At 43.5% G+C, this 23,919-nt stretch overlaps 1 protein-coding gene across 5 annotated transcripts in view; it reads left to right on the top strand.

Annotated features, from left to right (window-relative positions):
• LOC116938715 (uncharacterized) overlaps nucleotides 1–23,620 on the top strand; it is a 33,303-nt gene extending 9,683 nt beyond the window's left edge. For 4 of the 5 annotated variants that reach the window (XM_076056504.1, XM_032946233.2, XM_032946234.2 and 1 more), the window contains exons 2-11: nucleotides 12,518–13,887; nucleotides 14,494–14,680; nucleotides 15,469–15,477; nucleotides 17,270–17,439; nucleotides 17,962–18,129; nucleotides 18,468–18,591; nucleotides 19,295–19,747; nucleotides 20,141–20,221; nucleotides 20,485–20,675; nucleotides 21,265–23,620. In XM_076056504.1, the coding sequence (XP_075912619.1) occupies nucleotides 12,518–13,887; nucleotides 14,494–14,680; nucleotides 15,469–15,477; nucleotides 17,270–17,439; nucleotides 17,962–18,129; nucleotides 18,468–18,591; nucleotides 19,295–19,747; nucleotides 20,141–20,221; nucleotides 20,485–20,675; nucleotides 21,265–21,417 (2,906 nt within the window). In that variant the 3' untranslated portion in view covers nucleotides 21,418–23,620. Of the gene's footprint in view, nucleotides 1–11,094; nucleotides 11,215–12,517; nucleotides 13,888–14,493; nucleotides 14,681–15,468; nucleotides 15,478–17,269; nucleotides 17,440–17,961; nucleotides 18,130–18,467; nucleotides 18,592–19,294; nucleotides 19,748–20,140; nucleotides 20,222–20,484; nucleotides 20,676–21,264 lie in introns of those variants that run through there. The other variant, XM_032946236.2, reaches the window with a different exon arrangement.
• Nucleotides 23,621–23,919: the final 299 nt, after the last annotated feature.

Below are 23,919 nucleotides of genomic sequence, written 5' to 3' on the forward strand. Positions count from 1 at the left end.
TTTAGATGATTACCCCAGTGTCTAGACCACGAATGATTTCAGGCATGCTGTGTGCGGAGAAATGTCCTGGTTGTCTGTTATAGCTGATGCGCATGTCTCCACAATGTAGCTGTATATGCTGATGGCAGTTGGTTGTTGGCCCATTGGCTGCTTGAGTTGGCGAAAGCGAGGTTGTGATTGCTTAATGTATTACTGTAGATAGACCTAGTCAAATTATTACTTTACACATGCCACTTGTTCTTTTGATGCTTTTTAAATGTTCCTCTGGTGTTAAATAACACATGTAAAATCGTATAGTCATATGTATATAAATGCAAATGTTCTGCTGAGAATTATATAATTTGGTGAGCTCGCTGTCACTCTGGTGTTTATGTGATGCAAGCATAACAGTCGAAGACACGCTTCCTTTCTGCTCCTTATAAAGGCCCGATTACATCAACTGTGAGGTATGCAGTACACATACTGCTGTGACGTGCTTCACAGTAATCATGCATCTCAGTGTCACATTTCACGGTCAGGCGATGTCACGTTTGGTTTGGTGGCTGTTGTAAATAATGCACTGTATTTAAAACCTTTTAATACTGGTGTAAGCCAGTGAATGTTGTGTTATATCTGGGCACATCTGTGAAAAAGAGCTTTATAGCTCATTGGATTTCTCCAGTCTCAAAGATTTTGGGTAGATCTTTTCTGTAGAACATCTTGTGATGTGGTCACAATTTGGTTGCTCTTTTAAGTCCAGATTCTATTGTATGTTCAGTGCTACATGCCTTGATAGATCCGCAGTGTGGTGTTACAGCAAAGCATCGTGATGTTCCTTGATCTCTGTGGTTTACTGTGAATTGTACATCATGAAAGCCAGAGATTGGCCTGTATAGCCATCTGTTATTATAGCTATGAATGCTAAATATGGTGGTGAAACTGAAGGTGTCATCAAATCCACTGGTTGGGAGCGGTACTCGGAGTTGACGATAGAAATTGAAATAATGCGGAGGTGCATCGAGTGATGGTAGCACAGTAGGAAAGCAAAAATAATTCTGCTACAGTAAATCTGAAATTTCTCTGTGACCCTCTTGATGGCACACGTGTATAAGAAGCAGTGTGTTATATTTGGAACTGAGTAGGCCTCGGCAAGGTAAGGTAATTTACCCTTTTTACCGGGTAAAAGGGTAAAGGTAAAGGGTAAAGGTGTCGACATGCCAAGGGGTAAGGTAAAGTGTAGGGTAAAGGTAGCTCGGAAGAATTACCCGGTAGGGTAAAGGTAGCGCGAAGTATTAACCCGGTAAATACGGTGCCTTGTTTACCGCTAAAAGCTCCGTGGCGCAGTCCCTGGCTTCCATTTAATAAGTAATATTTTTAAAAACTGTTTTTAAAACACGCTTTAATGAAATGTACTAGTAATGGCAGAACTCCACGACTCCAGGAAGTGGCCCCGAAGCTTGCCACAACGTAAGGGACTGTGGGCAATTACAGCCAACGTCAGTTGACCGTGGACAATTAGACCCAAGCCGAAACATAACATATAAAAAATATTGTTTAAAAATATTTTTTTTTTATGATAGAATATAGTATTGTCATCAGTATGACATAAGTATACCAAGTTTGCAGTCGATACCACATTGGGAAGTGGGTTAAAATAGAGTTACAAGATTTGAAGATACAACGACAACAACAGTGAGTTAAAAGAAAGTGTATAAAATTGGAATCATCGAGAGTATTCTATATGAATAAAGCGCTCTACCGAGCATTTACCTGTTATAAACCTTTTTCATGTGTAGTACTCCAGTAATTACCCTGTAATCGGGTATTTTTTTTATGGGGTAAGGGTAAAAGGTAGGCTCGTTGCTTTTTACCTTACCTGCTAAAGGGTAAAAGGTAGGGTAGAGTGATTGTATTGTGGTAGGGTAAAGGTAGGCTCGTTGTTTTTACCTTGCCTTGCCGAGGCCTAGAACTGAGGATCATCTTTGTATAGTGTATTGCCTTTCATATGTTTCTTGAGGAACAGCTTGAGTGCAGTACTGTATTGTGAAATGTAGTGAGTAGGCAACTATATGTTATGTTTTATTGTAACGTCTCATACTTTTTCTTTTGAGCTTCTATCCTCAGTTCCATTTGGCTTTCTTGCCATGCCATGTGATGAATAAAATGTTCAGAATACCACAGTGCATCGTCAGGGAAGTGGCCTGCAGAAGCGATTTTTTTTCACAGGACCTCTCCCATTAATTACTTCAAGTGGCCGTTTTATCCTTTGGAGTGCAGGGTGGTGGACTGTCCCATAGGCTTTGCTGTGAGATTTTAGTGTGACAGTCAAACCCAATTTATATCAGCCATATATTGTGCTAAATCAAATGTAATGATGCACATTTGTGTGTGCAGTCGTTGACGACTCGGCTGTGCTTGGAAACCCTGGTGAAATACGGCCTCGGCGCTCTACCCAGTCACCTCTGCTAGTTTGTCAAACTAGTTTCATTTATATTGTTAAATTTGACTTTTTTTAAACCAACAAAGATTTGGAATTTACTGTTTTAATTTTCGTTGTTGGGATTTGGTTGGATGTGAAAGTGTACTTTAAAAAAATGCAGATAGTCCTGTCAGTCTTTGTGAGTGGCTTATTAAACTGGCAAAGTTAATAATGAGATACAAACTTAAGCATGTGCAGTCTAGGAATCCTCATAGAAATATTTAAATGCCCATAATCATCCATGACCTATCCACTGCTGGATGAAAGCCTTCCCAAGCTGTCACCATTTCTCATGGTCTTGTGATGAAAAAGTTCATTTAACTCAGGGGTTGGTAACCAAAATAACAAGAAGAGCCATTTTTTTTCTAATTTGGTAAAAAATATATATTTCAAGAGCTGCCAATGCATGTGAATACGAGACGTTTCTGAATAAATAATGTCACAAATCAGTCCTTAAAGAGCCGCATGTGGCTCCGGAGCCACAGGTTGCTGCGTCCTGATCTAGCTTCTTGCACACAAGCTGATCTTCTTGCTCCATCTCTTTGGTGAACGTTCTTTCTGGCGCATTCCTTTGGCTGTTCATCATTGGTCTCAACCACTGGCCATGTTTCAGATCTGCCTTATGTTCACGAACACGGTCCGAGACATGTCGACCGTGTTCTTGAACATAAGGCAGATATGAAACATGGTAGGACCAACATTCGGAAGGCAGCCAGATCTCCGGGAACCTGCAAGTCCCAATCAAGCTGGGACTCGCCGACGTGATGGCTCCACATCGAAGTCACAGTCCTGTGCAGGTGCTCCACCATTCCATCTGTCTGGGGGTGGTATGGTGATGTACGTATTTTTTTAGTGCCCAATAAGTCGCACACCTCCCGTAGTAATTTGGAGGAGAAATGATTGCCCTGATTGGTCAAGAGACACTCAGGAGTCTCCTTGTCCATGACATAACCATTGAGGAAAGCCTCAGTGATGGCAGCCGCCGACTGGTTGGGGAGCGGCCAGGCCATTGGCCAGCGCGAGAAATATTCGACGCCAACCAACATTTATTTCCATGAGGGGTGGCGGGAAACAGACCAATGATGTCTAGAGCGACCAACTCGTTAATGAGGGAGATCCGAATTTATTGCAACAGCGGACAACAGGGTCTGGCTGGGTGTTTACGCCACGCACACTGTAAACACCCCTTAAACAAATCAGCTACATCCTCTGCCATGCCTGGCCAGAAGAAGTCAAGCGCAGCGTGGCAAGAGTTTTGTGCACACCCAAGTGCAACACTCGTTCGTGCACTGTCCACACAACCTTACCCCGCAGGACAGTGGGCACAACAATATTGTAACGGCGCAAGCCGCCGTCCCAACACATCAGCAGGCTGGCCCTCAGGACGACAGAGGCTACGCCCCTACGGCCCCTACCCCCATCCGTTTCCTTGACGCGGTGGCGCAATTTAACCAGGGAGGCGTCCTCCAGCTGGAGGTGCCCCCATTCCGCGAGGTCGGCTGCCTCGGAGGAGGCCACCTCAGCCGACGCCGCAAGGGGCGGGGGCGAGTCGTCGGTTGGCGCTTTACAGCGCTCCGAGCCCAAAAACCTCGCTTGATGGAAATCGCGGCAAGGCATCCGCGTTCATATGCTGGGTGCCTTTCCGATAGGATACAGTGAAGGATTAGTCCTGGAGGACCTCCAGCCAACGTTTAAAGTTGGCCTGACGGCTGTTCAATCCGCAACGCATACTGTTGCGCTGCGTGGTCAGAGTGCACCGCAAAGTGTCTGCCATACAAATATGGGCGATACTGTTATACAAAAAAAACGATCGCCAGGAGTTCCCGACATGTGACAGAGTATCGTTGTTCGGCCGGTGACAATACTCTGCTGCCGCATGCAACAACGCACTCCACCCCGTTGACAACCTGGGACAGAACCGCGCCGATACTGGTGTTGCTTGCGTCCGTATTAAGGACGAACAGCACAGCAAAGTCGGGGTAGCGGAGGGGAGGGGCGTTCACCAAGGCATCGCGGAACGCAATACATGTGACCTCCTCCCCCCCAATGAAACTTCTGACCCTTAGCCGTCAAGGCATGGAGGGGTTTTGCGATGGTAGCGAACCCGGCGACAAAATGGCGATGATAAGACGCGAATCCTATAAAACTCCGTACCTCCCCTACCGACCTGGAGGTCGGCAAAGTCCGAACACACAGTTTTGTCGGGGTCTGTCGCAATGCCCGATTTACTGACAATATGACCGAGTTACCGCACTGATTTTTGAAGCAGATGACACTTGCGGTTTAAATTTTAAATTTGCCGCACGCATTTTTAGAAAGACAGCAAGTAACCGATCAAGATGTTCTTTGAACGTACAGCTGAAGACGATAACATCGTCGAGGTATATTAAGCATGAGTCCCACTGAAGTCCAGCTAGAACCAGCTCCATCAGTCGTTGGAATGTAGCCGGCGTGGAGTGGAGCCCCATTGGAAGCCGATTTTAATTCGAATAGGCCCTGAGGTGTACGAATGGCTGTTTTGAGCCTCGAGGCTTCGTCTTGTTGAGCTTGTGGAAATCGACACAGAAGCGCAAGCTACCATCATGCTTTTTAACAAGAATGATAGGGGCTCCCCAAGGGCTGGTGGATGGCGAAATGATGTCTGCGGCTAGCATCTCATCAACTGCTAGCCGAACATGTTCCTTCTCTGCAGGGCTCCGCCGGTAAGGGTTCTGCTGGATGGGAGTGGTGGCACCCGTATCGATATGGTGGCTCAAGAGCGTAGTACAGCCGATGTCAAATTTCGCCGTGCTAAAAACGTCAGCAAACTCTTGTAAGAGCGCCCTCAACTTATCCCTCTGGGACTTGAACAAGTCCGCACTCTCCGAACAAAGCGATTTCAACCACTTATTGTCCGAACCCTTACATGGCGGCGTGTTCGACTCGATTCCCACACCCCCAACAACACATCCCTCGTGAAGTGCGGGTGACGCGTGAGCTCACACGGTGTCCTCCTCAACAATGGAAGTGTCTAACCCAGCGTTGAAAACCTGCATGAAAGGTTCCTGGTCATTAGACACCAGAATCTGGGCTCCAACTAATGTCAATCCCTTCGCGGCCTAATTGGAGGGTCCCAAGAGGATCCCTCCCGCGGTCGCTGTCCGGTCTAATGGCTTGCGCAACCGTAAGGGGATCAACATTTGCGCACTAGTGCTTGCACAATGGCGTTGGCCGTACACATCTGAGCGAGAGAGGGTAGAAATGCCATACGACAGCCCGATTAGCAATTCAATGCACCCTTGGTCAATTAGATTCTTTACAGGCATTTTACCCAAGAAATTAAGGAACGAGGAGACGAGAATCGGACCTGTCAATTTAACAATACATACCCGCGCTGTTATTTTGCCAATGATGCCCAATGAGCCACCGTTCGCGGCAAAGCACGGCACTTCGACGGGGCATAGGATACGGCATTTAGCGAGCAAAATATTATAAATTAGCTCTGAAATGATGGTCGCCCGACGCACCAGTATCGACGAGCATCTTAAAATCGACCCCCTCGATGGAACCAATAATGACGGACGAACCTGCGGTCGCGGCAACTACCCTATGGGCCAGCTCCGACCACTGACCCGGTCGGAGCGGCCAGTCGGTCCGATTGCATTCCGAACCCCCCCCCCCCCCCTCGCCGACGCACAACGAAAACGAGAACCGGCGCAACAAGATGAGCGAGGTGGATTCAGGGGCCGAGTGTGTGAGGTGTCGCGACTCGCCTTAGGTTGCAGTGGAGAGGAGGATGGTCGGGTGGACGACAGCTGTGGTCCGGAGATGCGTCGTCGTGGCTCTCGGCAACCCGAAGAGACGTGGCCCTGCAGGCCGCAGTTGTAGCAGATGGTGAGGCCGCGCTCCGGACGACGTCATGTCCTCTCCCAGTGTTGGAAGCCATCCCGTCGCGCCATGCTGTCCCTTCTCCAACCTCCGCCCCCGGGTCGATGCGCAGGCTTGGGCAGGCTCCGAATCCTCCGGTGTAACCTGCGCCTCGCAAGGCGCAGTATACGCCACCAGCCCCTTCTCTCGTTGCAAGAGCAAGTGTGCCTGGATGCACCTTGCAACTTTGAGGGAGCATAAGTTGACGTCGTCGATGACCGGGATGACGACGTGAAGATCTCGCGTCAACGCCTGCAGCTTCTCGAGGACCGGAGAGTCGAGTCCCTCCTGGTACATCCTGACGAAGGCGGCCTTCGCCAACGCCAGCAGCGTGCTGTGGAAGGCGAGGGGCGTCTCAGCTTCCCCCTGCCTCCGCGCAGCGAACCGATGGTGCGTGTTGGACGGCGGTCCGTAGATCACCGCCATGTGCTTGAGTGCATGCTGCAGTGAGAACCTGTCCCCCGGCGGGATGGTGACAAACGCCGCCAGGGCGCCGTCGTCCAGGGCGGCGGGAAGCGCTCTCAGCCCCTCCGCCTCCGTTCACCCCGCCATCTCGCTGTTGGAGAGGAAGCGCCGCTGGAAGGCCGCCCAAGTCGCCTCCAGCTGCTGAAAATTATTTGAGGACGGGTAGGCGGCGTTGAAGAGATGAGACGTGCACCGGCGATCGCGGTGCAGCTTCGGTTTTGGCGGGAACTCCGCTTCGCTCCGCCAACAAGATGGCGGCCGTACGCGCGGGCTGCGCCGCGGAGGCTCCCAATTTGCAGAAATCTTGGACGGGAACCGCGGACGTTTCGGCGGGAACTGCGGCCCCACGTGGCGCCATCTCTCCTCCGCCACTGCCTCCCCGCGGTGGATCTCGGCGATAATGGACGCCGCGGCATGGAGAAGCTCAGCAAGGCGGGAATGTGCCGCCCGGGGCACCCTCCCTGACGGTGGTGAACCGTCGTGCGGCCGGACGGCGTGCTGCTCTGTCGGCGGCGCCTCGCCTCCCTCCTCCGGGGTCGCCATCCCCGGGGCTGTTGAATCGCCGCCTTGTTCATCCGATGTCCTGGTACATATTTTCCCTCTCGTATCCATAATCTATAGTTATTTAACTAAATAACTTTTGGCCACTTCCGACACCAGTTGTGTAGTGGGCTCAAACGGAGACTCGTACGTACCGGTTGGAAGCAACACATTTATTTATACCAACACTTAACACAAAGGGGTAACTGCCCCTTTGCCAGATATTAGCCTATGGTGGTGGTCCACCAGGCGAACTACACTAACTACACTTGGAGTAGCGACGATGAACTGGACTCAAGCTTGGGTCCAGGTCCCATGTCGGTCTTGTCTTCAGACGGAGGAGTCGCACGTAGATTCTTGAGGATCACAACAGCAACCGGTCCCACTGGGAGACTGACTTTCATCCTCTGTTGCGGGGCTCGCGCCATCCATAGCCACGATCCCCTTCTCGAACTATCGAGGAGGATCTCCGCTTGACACGTGGTCCCCCTTTTGGGGGTCCCTGGGTAGACTCCTCCAGTAACGTGTCCCCCGGGGTCAATCAGAGTGCCATGGCCCGGTGAAACCCCATTCCCAAAGCCGGCACCCCCCGCACCCTATCCTGTAGGGCTGGCACTGCACCCAGCGCAGGGTGCCACTGGCTGCTGGGAGTCCGTGCCCCTCGAGCTCCGCTAGGGCCCGTACTGCATCCGCCTTCGGTGGTGTCAGTGATGTCAATGCATTGTATGGCGTGCTTTTCCCAGGCTGGCCACACAGTGACATCCAGCGATGTCGCTGCATATGTAATTACATATATACAGTAGGAATATTTTCCTCGTGTGTATTCTGAAAAAAATCTTAATCAGGTCAAGATAAGCTATTTTGGATCAAAATTATTTTATTCGGATTTAAAGTATGATGTCATAGGAAATTAGTGAGCTACATCACCTAACTTACCTGCTTTCTTGGCCAAGTATTATCACGTGGCATCGAATGATGTCACTTGTGAACACAAAGATATGGAAAATTATGAAAAATTACTGGAAAATTAAAAAAATCTCTGAAATTGTCCTTATAATCCCAAAATCTGATAATTTTTAAAATCTGAAACTGATCCTTGCATGAAAGAAAATCAAATCAAATGTTTTGTTATAATGATGGTCTGACCTTCCATAATTTACTCATAATTCTCAACTGTGTAACAGCCTAATATGTTAGTCTTGTTCATTCAGCATGATTTGACATGAAATTTAAAATCCAGGTGTTAAAAGTGTTCTGTGGTTTTCATAGATAAGTTTTATAAACAAGTTGACACAATTGTATTTATTTTACTCTGCATATTCTCTGTTGGTAAATGAGGTTGACTTGAGGTAAATTACCTTCAGGCAGATTATCTATGTCGTGACTGAAATGACTTCAAGCATGGTTCACCAGTGGCTATGATGGGATTTTGTCGACCAGCATAACTTACAAACATTAAATATAAGTCGCCCGTGCTGTTGACGGGTAGCATAAATGGTCTTCAGATTTTTAAGTGATTTTCAAGGACAGATGGTGAAATATGAACTTGTGCTTTGCAGTAAGGCTGTAAATAATTTGATAAAATACCGTGTCCTGTGCTTAAACTGAAATACCATAGAGCATTGTGAAATACTGCTTTTTCAAGTTGATGTGATGCTGCAGGCTTTTGGAAGATGCTCAGTTGACTACTGTATAACACATTCCAATCACAGCTCGCAATTCGCTGTGCTATCATACACATGACATTAGAAACCCAGATGGAAACATATTTAGCTACCTTACCTTATTGACATCCTCAGGTCACGTAACTGTATATTCCCGTCTTTTAGGCTGATGAAAGACGGATATGTCTCTCAGGCTTTGCCTGAAAAAGTATGAGAACTGAACACATTTTTATTATAATTACCATTTATGAGCCTGTTTAAAAATAGAATCGGGCTGTGATGATTTAGTAGGCCTTTTATATAGCAGCCACATACTATATCTGGGGAAGCTTTTTGACAAATAACAAAGTGCATGATTTTAAATATCAGGCTTCAAAATTGTCCTTTTCCTCATTGTTTTTCTCATTTGCTTGTCACGTTAAACACAAAGTACAATATGTTTTCAAAGGGAATATTTCATTAACAAATGTACAACAGTGACTGCATTCAGGTGGTTTTTATCACCGTCGTTTGAAATGGCAGAAGACCATATTGGTGTGATTAATGGGGGATAGAGAGGATATGACTATAAAAGATGCATTACATAATCCAGCAGGGCCATACGTGCACGCATAGTCCTTGTGATGGATAACACTGAGTTTAGCGTCAATCTGAACAGAGGGCCCCCTTTGACAAGTGAGCAGATAGTGGTGATCTCATTGCATTGAGAAACCTGCTAAGCGGGTGTACTTTTTACATTTCTTCACTTCACTTTTTTGGCTTGAGGATTGTTATTATTTTGAGGCTGCCATATACACTGTACAGAAACAAGGTATCGAGCTAGGACTTGAGAAGGGTCAGGGAGTCAACAGCAGAGATGGCTGGGGGAAGGGAGTCGTAGACCATGGAAGCAGGAGAGGAGAATGAGTAAGCTCCCACTGAATGTTGACTGGAGGCTTCCACAGGACTTGCTGGAGTCGAGAGGGCACGGATAGGAGTATAGTGAGATGGGGGGGGGTGTTAGGGAAGAGACTGTGAAGAATCTTAAACATGGTAAATGTGATCTTGAAATTGGTCCAGGATTGATTTGGGACTTAGTGGCGCGATCAGTGTATAATTTATGGAGCAGCCTGCTAAGGAATTATTCTTGAGATGAGAGATTTGGGCACGCTGTAGGGGGGAGCGAGTTACAATAATCAAGTCGGAATATGATTGAGGTGTGGATGTGATTGTCGACGATAGCTGAGGTTAGGATATGTCACGTGCAAGAATATGCTGCACAGGTGGAGGTATGAGATCCCCTACAGAGGTAACATGTGGGAAGAGAAGGAGAGCTCGGTGTCCATGTTAATTGGAATGTCCCATGATGCTGCATCCACATGCTCTCCATTCTAAAACTTTTGTGTTATGAACCAAACTTATATTTTAACTAAATCTTGAGTGACATACACAACAGATGCAGTTTTAAAGACACATTTTGATTTAAAATAGCACAGCAAAGGCCTCTCGATTTCAGAATCAGGAAAACTAAACAAGTCACGAAATAAAAACAAATAAAGTATATAAGTACAAATTGCAGAACGACATCAATTCCTGCAGATTTTTCAACACCAAATGCTATCTTGGGCAGGGCAGCAAAACAATAACAGGCCCTCAGCTGAATTCTGCAATAATGGCTCAATACATATTCATTTAAGAACTTGGCGTGTACATATATCTTAAGATCAATTGTAGTCAACTACAGTTATTGTAGTAATGTATTGTAAGAATTGTTTAGATGATCGTGAATGATTTTGATTATGACGTATTCCCCACCAGTTGTGTTAGATGGTTGCATAACCCATGGTGCGATTGCTATTATGAGCTCAAGTGAATTTACACACCTGGGGGCCACTTGGCGAGTGATAGAGGGCAGACTATCGGTCCTCTGGCTTAGGAAATTACGTGGGTGAGACAACGTCGTGGTGCATTTAAGAGTTTGGAAGTGAACGCTACCTCCAAATGGGGACGGGTTGAGCTGAATTGTGCCCAACAGATAATTGTCGCTTTCCCAAGCGTGTGACACGAGACTGATAGTGAAGTGGGCGCTGAGCTTCGCAGTTGGCTGCTGCCTTGCTCAGGGCAGCACGGATCGCCTTCTCGCCTTGTAGCCTACAGCTGTATGTGCTTTTGTGCGGCGAAGGTGGTGGCTCACATTTGAAGGTAATGCAGCTTTGTCCTGAACCTAATAATAATACTCATCTGACTCTTGTAATACATTTGCAGTTTAGGTTCCGAACTAACGATTTAAGTTCAGTGTTTAAGGTGGTTATATTTTTTTTGTGACCCAGTAGTGTCCTTTGTATGTTGGATTCCGTATGGCGTTGAAAATGTATTACTGTGCATGTGTTGTGTTTTTTTATAAAAATGTAATATTTAAAACATTTAAAACTAAATCTTGACCTGCACATCTTACAGTACAGATAGTGAACATAAATTTTAAGAATGAAACAGTTTCATTAATATCCCTATGCTGGCAAGGTATCTTGTGACTGATTCACTGCATATAATGTATATGTTTAAAATAGAATAAGCACACCAATGCATCCATGTATAATGTATATATATTTTTTTAAATAATAATGCACTTGTGGTGTTTGTATTTCATGCATTATAATAAAAAATATAGAACCATGACACAAAGAATTTAATAAGACTAAAGGTTGGATTTCAACTTTTTTTTCAAATGTAGTCTTGTTTTAAATACAGTGTAATTTGCTGTAAGCTTTGCCAAATGGTGTCACCCAATTCGTTGAAGGCAGAGTAAGTGCATGTCTCTAATGAGGTGGCTGAGAATTAATGTACACATGGCTTTGGCTAATTTATGGGAAAACTCTTCGGTGTGTCTGATGCATGCTGCTGCACGCACAATTGCATTATATTATTATAAAAAAAATCCAGACACTCTTATTGTACGAACTTGTTAATTATTCTAATAAACGGTACTGCCGTCCCAAGTATGGTTGACGCTGGGAAAAAAAACGTGATTACGATGTTATTGTATGAACGTTATAGATTGAACCACCTGTCATGACGTTATTTTCCCTTTTTTGGTATTAGAAGTCATGTTTAACTTGTGAAGTAAGTTGGGGTTTTTTGTTTTATTTAATACAATCATTTGCCCCTTAATTATTGGTTCAAACTGTTGGTATTACATAATCATTTAAAATATTACAATATTCGAAAACTACATTAACTTTGCACTGTTGACATTAAGGTTGGTCATGTGTGTTATGTATTCTAGCAGTACATAATGTGACTGGTTAGAAAAAGTGTAACTGATGTCATGTTTCCATTGATACCATCTGCGTCATAGTTTTATATTACGCAGCATGATTTTGTCTGCCATGCTGCACATATAAAAGTTGTTTTTAATATCATTATTGTTTTTGATTCCTACATTAAAACAGCTTGGCTATCAGAAGGAGACTGAGCTGTGGTGGTTGTTTCTCGTTCTTATTTGCAGTGATGAGAGGCAGCAAGGGGCACACCAAATTCTGCTTCGTCTGCCTCCTGACGACCCTGCTCTTCCACGGCCACTGCTGCAATGAGGACCACGGCCACTCTCATGATCACCATGGCGTGAGCCCCGACTCGGCCCAGCAATACGAGGACGACAACGGGCACGGGCACGCCTTACACACGCGTGATGACCCACGGGATGCCAACCCCCCTGACGCGCAGCCAGCCAGCGACGGGGGGGACGGCAATCGCGGCGACCCCCACCACGACTACCAGATCAGCGAGGAACCCTACCCGAGCGGGAACACGAGGCAGAAGCCGTCTGTGAACCCAGTAGCAGCGGCGAAGCAAAAGTATTATTTGCAGCTTCTGTTCTTGCGGTACGGCTCCGACAAGGGGCTTACTTTCCAGGGACTGGAGAAGCTTCTGGTTAGCCTAGGACTGGGGGTTGTGCGTTTTCCTGAAGCAGGCTTCAGAGCTGCACACACCAGCAGTCACTCTAACTCGCATGACGGAGGCCATGCACATGTTCATGCTCGTGGAAAACAGGAAGAGCAGGGCGATCATGGTCATGGCAAAGGTCATGGCCAAGAGCACACGAGCAGTAATGTGCACGAGCAGCAGAATGAAAATGATCAAGCTGTCGCGTATAAACACACACATGAAGAAGTACATGCTCTTGAACAAGACCCAACACCTGAACACAAACGCCCACAGGATCATAACCATGGAGTCGGCCATGACCACATTCATGAGCAGAACCATGATCACACACACGATCATGACGTTGCCCACAATCACGATAAAAGCAGGCATGGTCACAACCAGGCTACGGGAAATAACTCTGTTCCTGAACACTCCATTGGCAGTACAAAGACTCCTATCACACAGCACTTGCACGTGCATGTCCACGCACGTGTAGAAAATGACGGACTGACGGAGAGTCGGTATGTTCATGCACGCACAGATGCCAGCCCTCTAAATGGCACCAGTAGTCAACCAAGTAGCAGAGGGGGGGGACAGTCTCACATGGTAAGCAGACAGTTCGTTCCACACAAGCCCACATCCAGTAATGGCACAGAAATGCTTGTCAGTCAAACAGAGATTCCACGTGCCGCACAGCGTCTCATGCAAAAATCCCCAAAACCATCTCGGAGGAGAATAAAGCAACACATTGGGAAGAGTCAAACAAGCACTGCAGGAACTGCTGCAGCTGCGACCCAGGAGTCTCCATCAAGCACAAAGCAGATTGAGCAATGGTTAGAAAGGGTACAGAGACACTTGGGGCGTGATGCTGATAATCACCACGACATCGGGGATCACAATGCACTGGAGCTGCACGCAATGGCTGAAAAAGGGCATGTGCATGATGAGGTAACCCCTTGGTTTTCTATATCTCGCATGAATGTAAAAAAAAATGTAAATTGAAATTAGTTTTTTTTAATTTTCTTATTAAGTTATGTTGGAAAATGAGAATTAAAGTCATTGCCATAAAATAAATTATATTGGTGATGTTGGTCTTGACCTTTTATCTCTGGCCAATGCTTGCAATGATTAATCCATCTTGGGTACGATGCACAAGATGCATAATCGTGCTAAAGCTCTGTTAGGAATTGGGAGACTCATTATTGTATGTTGGCAAAGACAATTTGGTCAACTGCCATGTCTCTTAAGATCTGACTTAACTACAAGTCATATAACTGGCTTCTAAACTCTAGAAAGCCTCATGTTTCTATAAAACAACGTTCAGTTTGAAAATTTGCCTTCCAGATGCAAATGTGAACCATTACCATTTAAGAAAATATAACATCTGACAAAATCTTCATTAATTGTGGATTGTTTGTGTCAGTTTGAGCAAAATCTTGAGTTATGAACATGTACACACTGCATATTTGAACACGTATGTTCACACATGTTTGCAATGTGCACGTTATGTACCAAAGTGAAATTTAAAACTGATTTTATGCTGTTCTTCCACAGTGCCTGAACGCGAGTCAACTTTTCCAAAACTTTGGCTTGGATGTAGATAGTGCTGTGATCAACACTGAACTGTTCTCCTACCTGTGTCCAGCCATACTCTACCAAATTGACAGTCAGGCCTGTCTCAAACACCCAGAGCCTCCCAACAAAATTGATTTGCCACTAAGCACTGACTCCAACATGCCAGGTACATTTTCACCATGATTCACGATAATGTTAACTTTAAAGTGTTGATTAAAGTCTATTACATAAACGGTGTGTACCTGACTCAATTTATATGACCATTGCATATTAGTTATATGTAGGAAGTTGTCGGCTTTGGATTGCCCCCGTCGTACAGCCAATTTAATTAAATTTAGATTAATTATTTTCTGTGACCATATACTGTAATGTAGGGTCTGAGAAAATAATGCAACTTGTTGTATGACGAGGACGGGCCACAATGCACATTTTCCTAACTTTGACGAAACACTGCTTGTATCAAATACAGTAATCAAGGTGCATTGCGTGGATTCCTATTATCTTTAAAAAAACATCATTGTGATTTATTTAAGAACGTTAATTGGGAAACATTCGAACAATTGTAGTGGCCACTGGAGCTTATCTAATATACTTAGTGTTTTTCGTCTTTCAGTCCGATGCTTTTGGTCTTAATTTTCTTGAATGTTATTAATAGAGCTGGAGTGATTTATTTTTCATTTCATCAGCAATAGCTTAGTAAGATTCGACAAGAGAACATTCATGCATATTCATTAAAGTCTAATAACTTGTTGGAAACAGTTTTTTTTATCTCGAACATCTATAATTAAAATTTAAAATTATTAAATGCATGTTAATTACCAGTAAATGCTTTTTAAATACAAGTATTGCATGCACAATCGCCGTTCTTGATGGATGTCTGCTGTAATGCCGTTAACCTGACCACAACTGTTATTTCCCATCCCTTGTACTTTCTGCCTAAACAACTGCCTGCAGATGCGTCTGGTAAGCTGCTCACATTTTTATAAGTAAATGCATCACCATTTCTGAACATGTAAAATTCCTGATTTTTAGCTTGTACTGCAATATGATATTTTTTATTGTCAATTCAAATACATGAGTAGTGTGCAATTTGTGCATTGTGCTTAAAATATAACAGCACAACAGGATAACTGCTGTCTAGCAACAGTGAGAATGAGGTTGCTCTTTTTCTTGGATATAAATATACACATGCTTGGGTTATTCTGGGCTGCAAGATTTTTCGTTATTGACAAAGGGAACTATTTTAAAATTATTTAAACATTTTCTCATTAATAGGCTTAACTGAATTTGATATGTACTTAAATTAAAAGTGTGTTTTATTTTCCGAAGGATTTTCTTTCTTATATAATGTCCAGGCATTTGTCAATCCAGTGCAGGATCTATACCTCCCAATGCCATGTTGGTTATTGGACATGTTTCACCATACTTCACCATCTTGTGGGTTGGTTCAGGAGGAGGGGCTAAGACTGTCTTATATATCACTTGTTTCACTGATCGCACAGTGGTTAGTGCACTGTGCTGTGAACCCAGTTGCGAGAGTTTGATTGTCAGCCTTGACCAACATCACTTGCAAATGATATCTAAACCAGTCCTGGGCCCCCCTTCAACTACATTAACCAGCATGGTAAAATATGGTTAAACAACCCCCCATGACTAACATGGCATAGGAAAGGCATTGATCCAGTCGTGGATTGACAGAAGGTTGTCAATTGTCAATAATAAAGCTGTAATTCTACGGCCTCATGAGGAATCAAAATGTGGCTTAATTTGTATCGTTTTTGCATCTAAACTTGCAATTCCCTATGTGCTTGATATCCAAGTAGATTGTTTTGGCCTCTTTTAAACATTCCAATATGGAGTCTCTAGGCAATATGTGCACACGAATTCCGCAATATATCATAGTTATGTGTAGTTTCACCATACACGGTGCTATTTTAGCATCCCCATCCACACATCAGTTCTTTCCAGCGTGAAATTGGGTGAGAAGCTTGATATGTGGATGTTTCTCATCTGTGAGAGAGCATCAATGTCCAGTGGCAACTTACTGCCTTAACACTATAAAGGGACCCATAGCCCAACTAAGCTTCACACGTAAATATATCTTGGCACTCGCCATTGTACTGAAGTAAGTGACAATACACGGTGTTTACTTGGGTATCCCAATATGTATATATGTGTAGGAATAGGTGGAGAATGGTATATGGAAGGGATCCATATCAATGTGTGGTTGTCACGAGCTGATGAACAAGTCGCTATTGGCTGTTATTCTTGACACTTGATTAAATGCAATGCAATAAAGTGAATATACACGTAATTTATTTAAGTGTCAAAGCTAATTTTCTGTTGTGACTCTTTGTTAAAGCTCGGTGAACTGTGGTGATGGATTCGGGGCCCACACTGAGTGATTGCCACCACATTTGAAATATTTGTATCTAGATTTTAAACATGTGTGGCTTTAAACGTGTAATGACTAGAATTTCTACTAATGGGGCTCCTACTTTGAATACATGCCTTTATAGACAACATTGTAAGAAATAAATTCAAAGGGTTTTAATTAATGTATGAAGCAGAAATTGTAACATTTATGACCATGGTACATTCATTTGTAAGCTGTCGATTTTCATGACAACCCATATCTTGTACAACCTGTAAGGGAACTAATCCTCATTCTGCAATGTTTCGGATTGGCCTTTGTATGCAGTAATGTATGTGTCTTGCTGAGATGTGCATGATTCTCGTTACTTTGCTGTTGCAGCCTGGGGCTGGGGCTTCCTTTCCATCACCATCATTTCCATGCTATCTCTGCTGGGCGTGGCCATTGTGCCGATGATGAACCAGGTGTTTTTCAAGTACCTGCTGACCTTTTTGGTTGCTCTGGCTGTGGGCACGCTGAGCGGTGATGCCTTGCTGCACCTTCTGCCCCACGTACGTTTGGAGCGTGCGTGTGTACCTGCTGCACGGTCTGCCGACCGATGGGTCTCGTTCTAACACCACACACACACGCCGCTTATGTGCATAAGCACAAGAAGCCCTCTTTTCATGCTGCTCAGACTGCTTAGCATGCAGTTATGCAATTGTGCACATTTAGCACAAAAACAAATGCAGATGTATGGAGGCAAGTGCTGTTTTTGCCTTGTACGGTACACAAAGGAGTGTGTCGGAAGCACTGGGCTCGGCCAACTTTGTTTCCAGTGATGATGTTTGTACACTGCAATTCAAACTGAGTTTCATAGGCTAAGTTAAGAGGTTTTTTTTTTCCACGAATAAGTCAGTATCACAGCTAATAACTGAGTCGGTATTTTAAAATAGTGCCCTACTTACAATTTTTTTTATGTGGCACATAATTTTGCACATAGCGTGCGTTATCATGAGAATGTATTTTTTCCACTCAGACATTGCAGATTTACACAAGCACTGCTCTTAAGTGAAACTGTGTGCTGTGTGCAGTCGCAAAACTCGCATTCACATAATGGACATGATGACCACGACCACATCCTGGACAGTGACGAGCATCTGGACGGAATCTGGAAGGGCCTCACTGGCCTAGGTGGTATTTACCTCATGTTTATTGTGGAACACTTGCTGGCACTTTTCAAGCACTACAAACCAGATAAGGTGAGATGTGGCTGCAACCTGATGAAAAAAAATGGATATTGGCACTGACATGTTTTGTTTTGCTTGAGATTGATTGCAAAAATATTTTAACATGAGCTTATTTTGATTGAAATTGTATATAGTTTGGAAATACATCATAACCTTTCGAAATATAAATTATGTACAAATTAATTGCTTGTAACCTATCGTGTCAGTAAAATAAATTAATAGTTTTGTGATGTTAATTCCTAGCATAAACACAACATTTAAAAGTTATTTGATTTGTTGATTTTAAAACATTTCCTTTTATGAAAATGTATCTCAACAAAGTAAATTTCGGCCATTGCGTTTATTTTCAGAACAAAAAAAAGAAGAAAGGGCGCAAGGTTAAAGATGCAGAGAAGTGTGTTGGAAGGAAATTGTCCAACCACAACCTGTCTGGCAATACAGAACTTGAGCTGATCTCTGTGAAGCAACACAATAGTGAGTCAGCCGCCTGCCCCTGGGAGTGTGGACATGCTCAGCCGTTCTCTGGCATGTTGAGGCTTTCTCAAAATATGAAAGTAGTGCAGGGTTGTCCTCTGTTGCCTCTTGTATTAAAGGTTAATTTTAAATGTTATGGGAGTATGTGTGCATACATCAGTGTTTGTTTTCTTATCTTATCGATGTGGTTTAAGGTCACTGTGGCTCAAAGACAATATTTTCTGGGACAGGCAGCTTTTTGAAAATAAATGCATTATGTATTAACTGCAGAATGAACGTTTGAGAACATTGCTAGCCTTTATATAACGGAAAAGCATGTTCCTGCCCAGTCCTGTAGGCTTCTGACTGCAGGCTTCCTATATTAGTGTTTGGGCTGCATACATGAATTTAACTCGGTGACATGAGTTTTAAATAAAGTGAGCAGAACAACATTTTTAATATGGCTTAACAAAGCTGTTCACCTTTTGGTAAATGTATGTACGTAACATTCTTAACCTTTTCACATTTAAATTAATCACTGCAAAGCATCATGGAGCATAAAGCGGTTTCATGCCGTTGTAAACAAATCAATTGATCTTAAGTATTAAGTTGATGTTTAATATTGGGTTATTGCTTAGACCATTAAAAGCTGGGGCACATGTTTGGAAATGTAAAAATAGGTGCGACCGAGCATCTGCATATGACTTGTATTGTTTCTCATCAGACCACCACCACCACTACTCTTGCGACGTGAATGGTGCAGCAACACATGCATCCAAGTCACACGAGGACCATCATAACCATTCCGTGCCTCCGGAAGAGGAGGCCATGATCTGCCATGGGTCACACGATGATGAAGACGATCACTATCATGATGAGCAACCGCAGAAGCAGCCAGTGGGAGCTCAAGCAGATGGAAAACAGGTTGGTGGTTACGACATGTCCGACGGAGAGGCGGCTACGCCTACCATGACGACCTCGGCCTCGGGGGTGTCGGACAAGTCGAGCAACCACCACCACCATCACCACCACCACCTGCACCATCACCATTCGCATGGGCACTGCACGGGAGAGGAGGAGGCGGTGGAGGACGTGCGCGATGCCGGGGTATCCAGCATCGCGTGGATGGTCATCCTTGGCGACGGCGTGCACAACTTCAGTGACGGCCTGGCCATCGGTACGCATCCTCACCCGTGCGTCTCATGGGTTTATTGGCATGCGTATGTAGTTGTTTGTGTATGGGTGTCAAACAATTGTTATGCATGCATGTCTGTAAAGAAATAATGTGATACACTGAGCAGAATCGGGTGGCTTAGGATTTACAAAAATGCGTCATTAGCCCAAAGACACCTTTGCCACTCATTGGCGACATTTAGAATGGTGGCCTGTACAGTTCACTTCATATAAACTACAAATTAAAAATATATAGTCTATTGTATTCAGGGATTTGCTTTAAATAACTTAAGCATATTCAATTTGTTCTTATTGACCGAGTGTAAAATTAATTAACCTAACCAAGTAATTTTTGTGGATTGTGCACATACTCTGGTCATGATGAATTTCCTTGCAGGGGCTGCATTCAGCGATAGTACCAGTGTTGGACTCAGCACCTCAATCGCTGTCTTCTGTCATGAGCTGCCTCATGAGCTTGGTAAGAAAGCCACTTTATGTTTGATAATTTTTCATTAAGGCCATAAATGATGGAAGATTAAAATTGCATGCGATGAGGCCCTTATTTTATAACCAACTTCATTAAGTTTTAAATATACTGTAATTTAGAATAAGCAAATGCTCTAAGTTGGATACATGTAAACTGCTTTAAGCTGGCATGTGAGAATTACAGGTTGAGGGTTGTGTTTTGCCATTTCTATGCATATGCATCTCAACTTTTGCTGTTGTATTGGTTCTGTGCAGGTGACTTTGCAGTTCTGCTTAAAGCAGGCATGTCAGTGAAGCAGGCTATTGTGTACAATCTGCTGTCAGCATTGCTGGGCTACCTGGGCTTGGTCATTGGCACGGCGGTGGGGCAGTACACACACAGCGTCACCACCTGGATCTTTGCTGCTACGGCTGGGATCTTTCTCTACGTGGCTCTTGTGGACATGGTGCGTTTGCTGACCATTGAATGTACAGTAATGGCATTGGCTGATTAAATTGCATCACCCTACCACACATAGTCCTTGAGCTACGATCATATATTGAACTTGATGGTACCACCTGAGGTGGCATAACTTTAGTCATTCCAATTTCTCTACGTGACAAATGACACGGTAAGTTACGTGATAACCATTTGAAATGAGTGGGTTATCAAATAATTCACTCGTATTAGCCGTATAAATAAATCGTATAAATAAAGTTTTTCTAACTTAAGTGATACCAATTTCTGCTCTGTTCCATAGACTAGCACAATTGCCATGGTACACTATGGTCTAGTTTTAAATACTCACGGGCCATTTTTGCAATTTAAGCCACTCTATACCTCGCTATGTTATTCAATTTATTCCATACAAAATGTCACGGACATTTAGTTTCATATCTTATATTTAAAAAGTGTAAAGCTTTCTATGTATAGTCCCATAATTGTGCATAGCAATCACATAGCTTGTGTTTAAATATGGACCTTTAGCCCAGATAATTCCTGCCTTGTGCTTTTGATAACAGATTATTTATTTTTCATATTACTGCCCATTACAGCTTCCTGAGATGCTGCACTGTGAGGTTGACAGCCACAGCTATGGAAGACTCGGCTGCTTCCTGCTGCAAAACCTGGGGCTGCTGATGGGTTTTGGCATTATGCTGGTTATCGCACGGTATGAAGAGCACATCAAGATAGACTTAGGCCCCTGAGCAACAGCAAGTACCCCTGTGGCCGCCCTGCCCTTCGTTCGGGCCACTGGTCCTCTCCTGCAAGCTCTAATTTCCAGATGCCACCGTGTTGCTGTATTATTGGTGTTGGTCTCTCTGCCCAGTGGCCAGAAATTGTAGTTTATTTTGCTCCCCCTATATAAAATATACGATGTGGTCTTTGGCATATTCACCTGATATTCATTACAGAAATCTGTATTGTGATCTGGAATCTTAACCATGACAATGTTACATCAAATCGGCTTGATTGTTTGATCCAGTATAAAACATTATTAAGAAGAGCCATTCTTTATATTTAAGTCACGGTATGCTTACTTAGAAAAAAACAATCTGGCTGCCAGCTGTTGAAAAAATGTGATTGGTTGGCTTGAACCAATGTGATAAATTACCTGTGCCATCCATTTTCTGTGGAACTTTTACTACTTAAAACAATATAAATAAATGTCTTAAGTTTTAGATGTGTTTGTTCCCCTAATTGGGTGATCAGAGGCACATGCTAACTTATATTAGGCTTGCACTCCATATTTATTGGCATCAACACACTGAAAAAATATATTGATTTAAAGTATTGATAGGAGGCTTGGTTTAATTTTTAACATCAATGAACTAGCGTTAGTGGAGATAAGGCCGACTATTTGTATCGTGAATATCATTACATTCACTGTGGAAAACTGTTTTATCACACTGGTTCCCTCTGCTATATATCTAGGAGTTGTGTACTGTTTCACTGACGGTTCTGAGCTATCATTCAGAGCATTGAGTGATTGATTGTGATAAAATTAAGATTTGCTAATTTGTATATGTCAGCATAATTTAAAGCATGCTGGGCAAGACTGGTAACCTTCACAAGTTGCACTTATTTTTCTTGAAGTCAACATCATTCAAAATATAACTTGTATGCAGCATACCGTGGCTTATTTTTGTATACTGCTTGCCAGTATATACGAGTCAGCACTTAACTGTTTTACCCGTTTTAATAGTGTGCCATAGACCGTAATACCGTAAGTTTGTTGATCCATCACATTAATTGTTGAGATGAAGGTGGGGAATAGCGTTGAATACTTGAAGGCTGGGATGATAGAATATTTTGTAATCCACAGGGCTCCATGGGAGAAGTTGGACATTATTGAGTGCAGGTTTTTCAAAAACAATATAAAATTTGACCCCAATACCTGGTCAATATCATTTTTGAAATGCATGCGAGTATGCATCTACCCAAGTTGATCAGCTCGTTCCTAGAGATGAATGGTAGCACATTCTGCAGGTTGAAAATTGAGGTGCCTCTTGCTTACTGTGGTGTCCTGATTACGAATGGATGGTTCCTGCCACCTGCACAGCTGTCGAAACTGCAGGAAAACTGGATATTATTACTGTTTTATTTGTTATTTTATGTTCCTTTTGTTACATAAAAATGTGGAAGTGATTAGTGGCAGCTGTTAACAGTAAAACTATTGTAACCGTCTTGTCTGATTTACATGTTAGCAAATGCTTTAGGGAGTAGTATGATGTTCAAATGTAATAGTTACGTACTGTTAGAGGATGGCGTAAATCACTTCAGCTAAAAGCTCTGTGGTTTTAGAGGTAGCGGTAGTGTTTTCTTAAACAAAACAAAAATGACGTGTGGTGTTTTGCATGGCTTGTGTGTGTCCTGCAGCCTTGTTTAATGTTGCTTTTCTGTCCAGAGTAAAACATTCCATGGCAGCTGTACACTGTCTCGCAGTGGCCAATGTCACCGACACCCCTGCCCTGATGCAGTGTTAACTCGTGGAACACCAACTATCTGTCAATCCACCATACTCATTGTCACTGCTAAAAAAACCAAAATCTGTCATTTCTTAGCGATATCCCACAAGTGAGTTTTGAAACTTCGTCAGCATTTTAGTTCAAGAACGGTGGCTATTAAGGAAATTTGCTTAGCATTGGATGCAAGTCAAGAACAATACAAGTTATCATTTCAGCAGAGGTAGCTTCGTTTACATAGGTAAGGCAACTGTATAGGTACGTATATTGGTTATATTTTTGTACTCTGGGTTTGGCCAAATATGACTGGTTACACAATTATTTGTATTTATTTAACATCTTTTGCATTGAAAAATGTTTTGTAAGTTTTTTCCTTGATGCCAGAAATATCACTAGGTTTTGTTAGATTAAATTGTGGAATAAATCATTCACTTTCACTTCATAACTGCAGTTTGTGTGTTTTATACGCAAAAACTTAATTTAATGCGTTTAAAAAATACTCGGAATGTGCCAGATCTCATCGGATCTCAGAAACTAATCAGGGGCCTGAGTACAGAAAAAAACCGGTGCAAATCCGATCAGGCAGCAATTTACATAGGCACTAAGATCGCGTGTAATGCCCTCCCCCCCCCCCACCACAACTTGAATTTGCAGTTTCGCTATTCATCGTTTAGGGACATACTTCACACTTGCGCTATGGGGTTTACAGTTGCGCGCTCAAGAAAAAAACTAAACAATTGTTAA

The sequence above is a fragment of the Petromyzon marinus genome, chromosome 4 (genome assembly GCF_048934315.1).
Source record: "Petromyzon marinus isolate PM22_M1 ecotype Great Lakes invasive population chromosome 4, UKy_Petmar_22M1.pri1.0, whole genome shotgun sequence".
NCBI classification, from domain to species: Eukaryota; Metazoa; Chordata; class Hyperoartia; order Petromyzontiformes; family Petromyzontidae; genus Petromyzon; species Petromyzon marinus.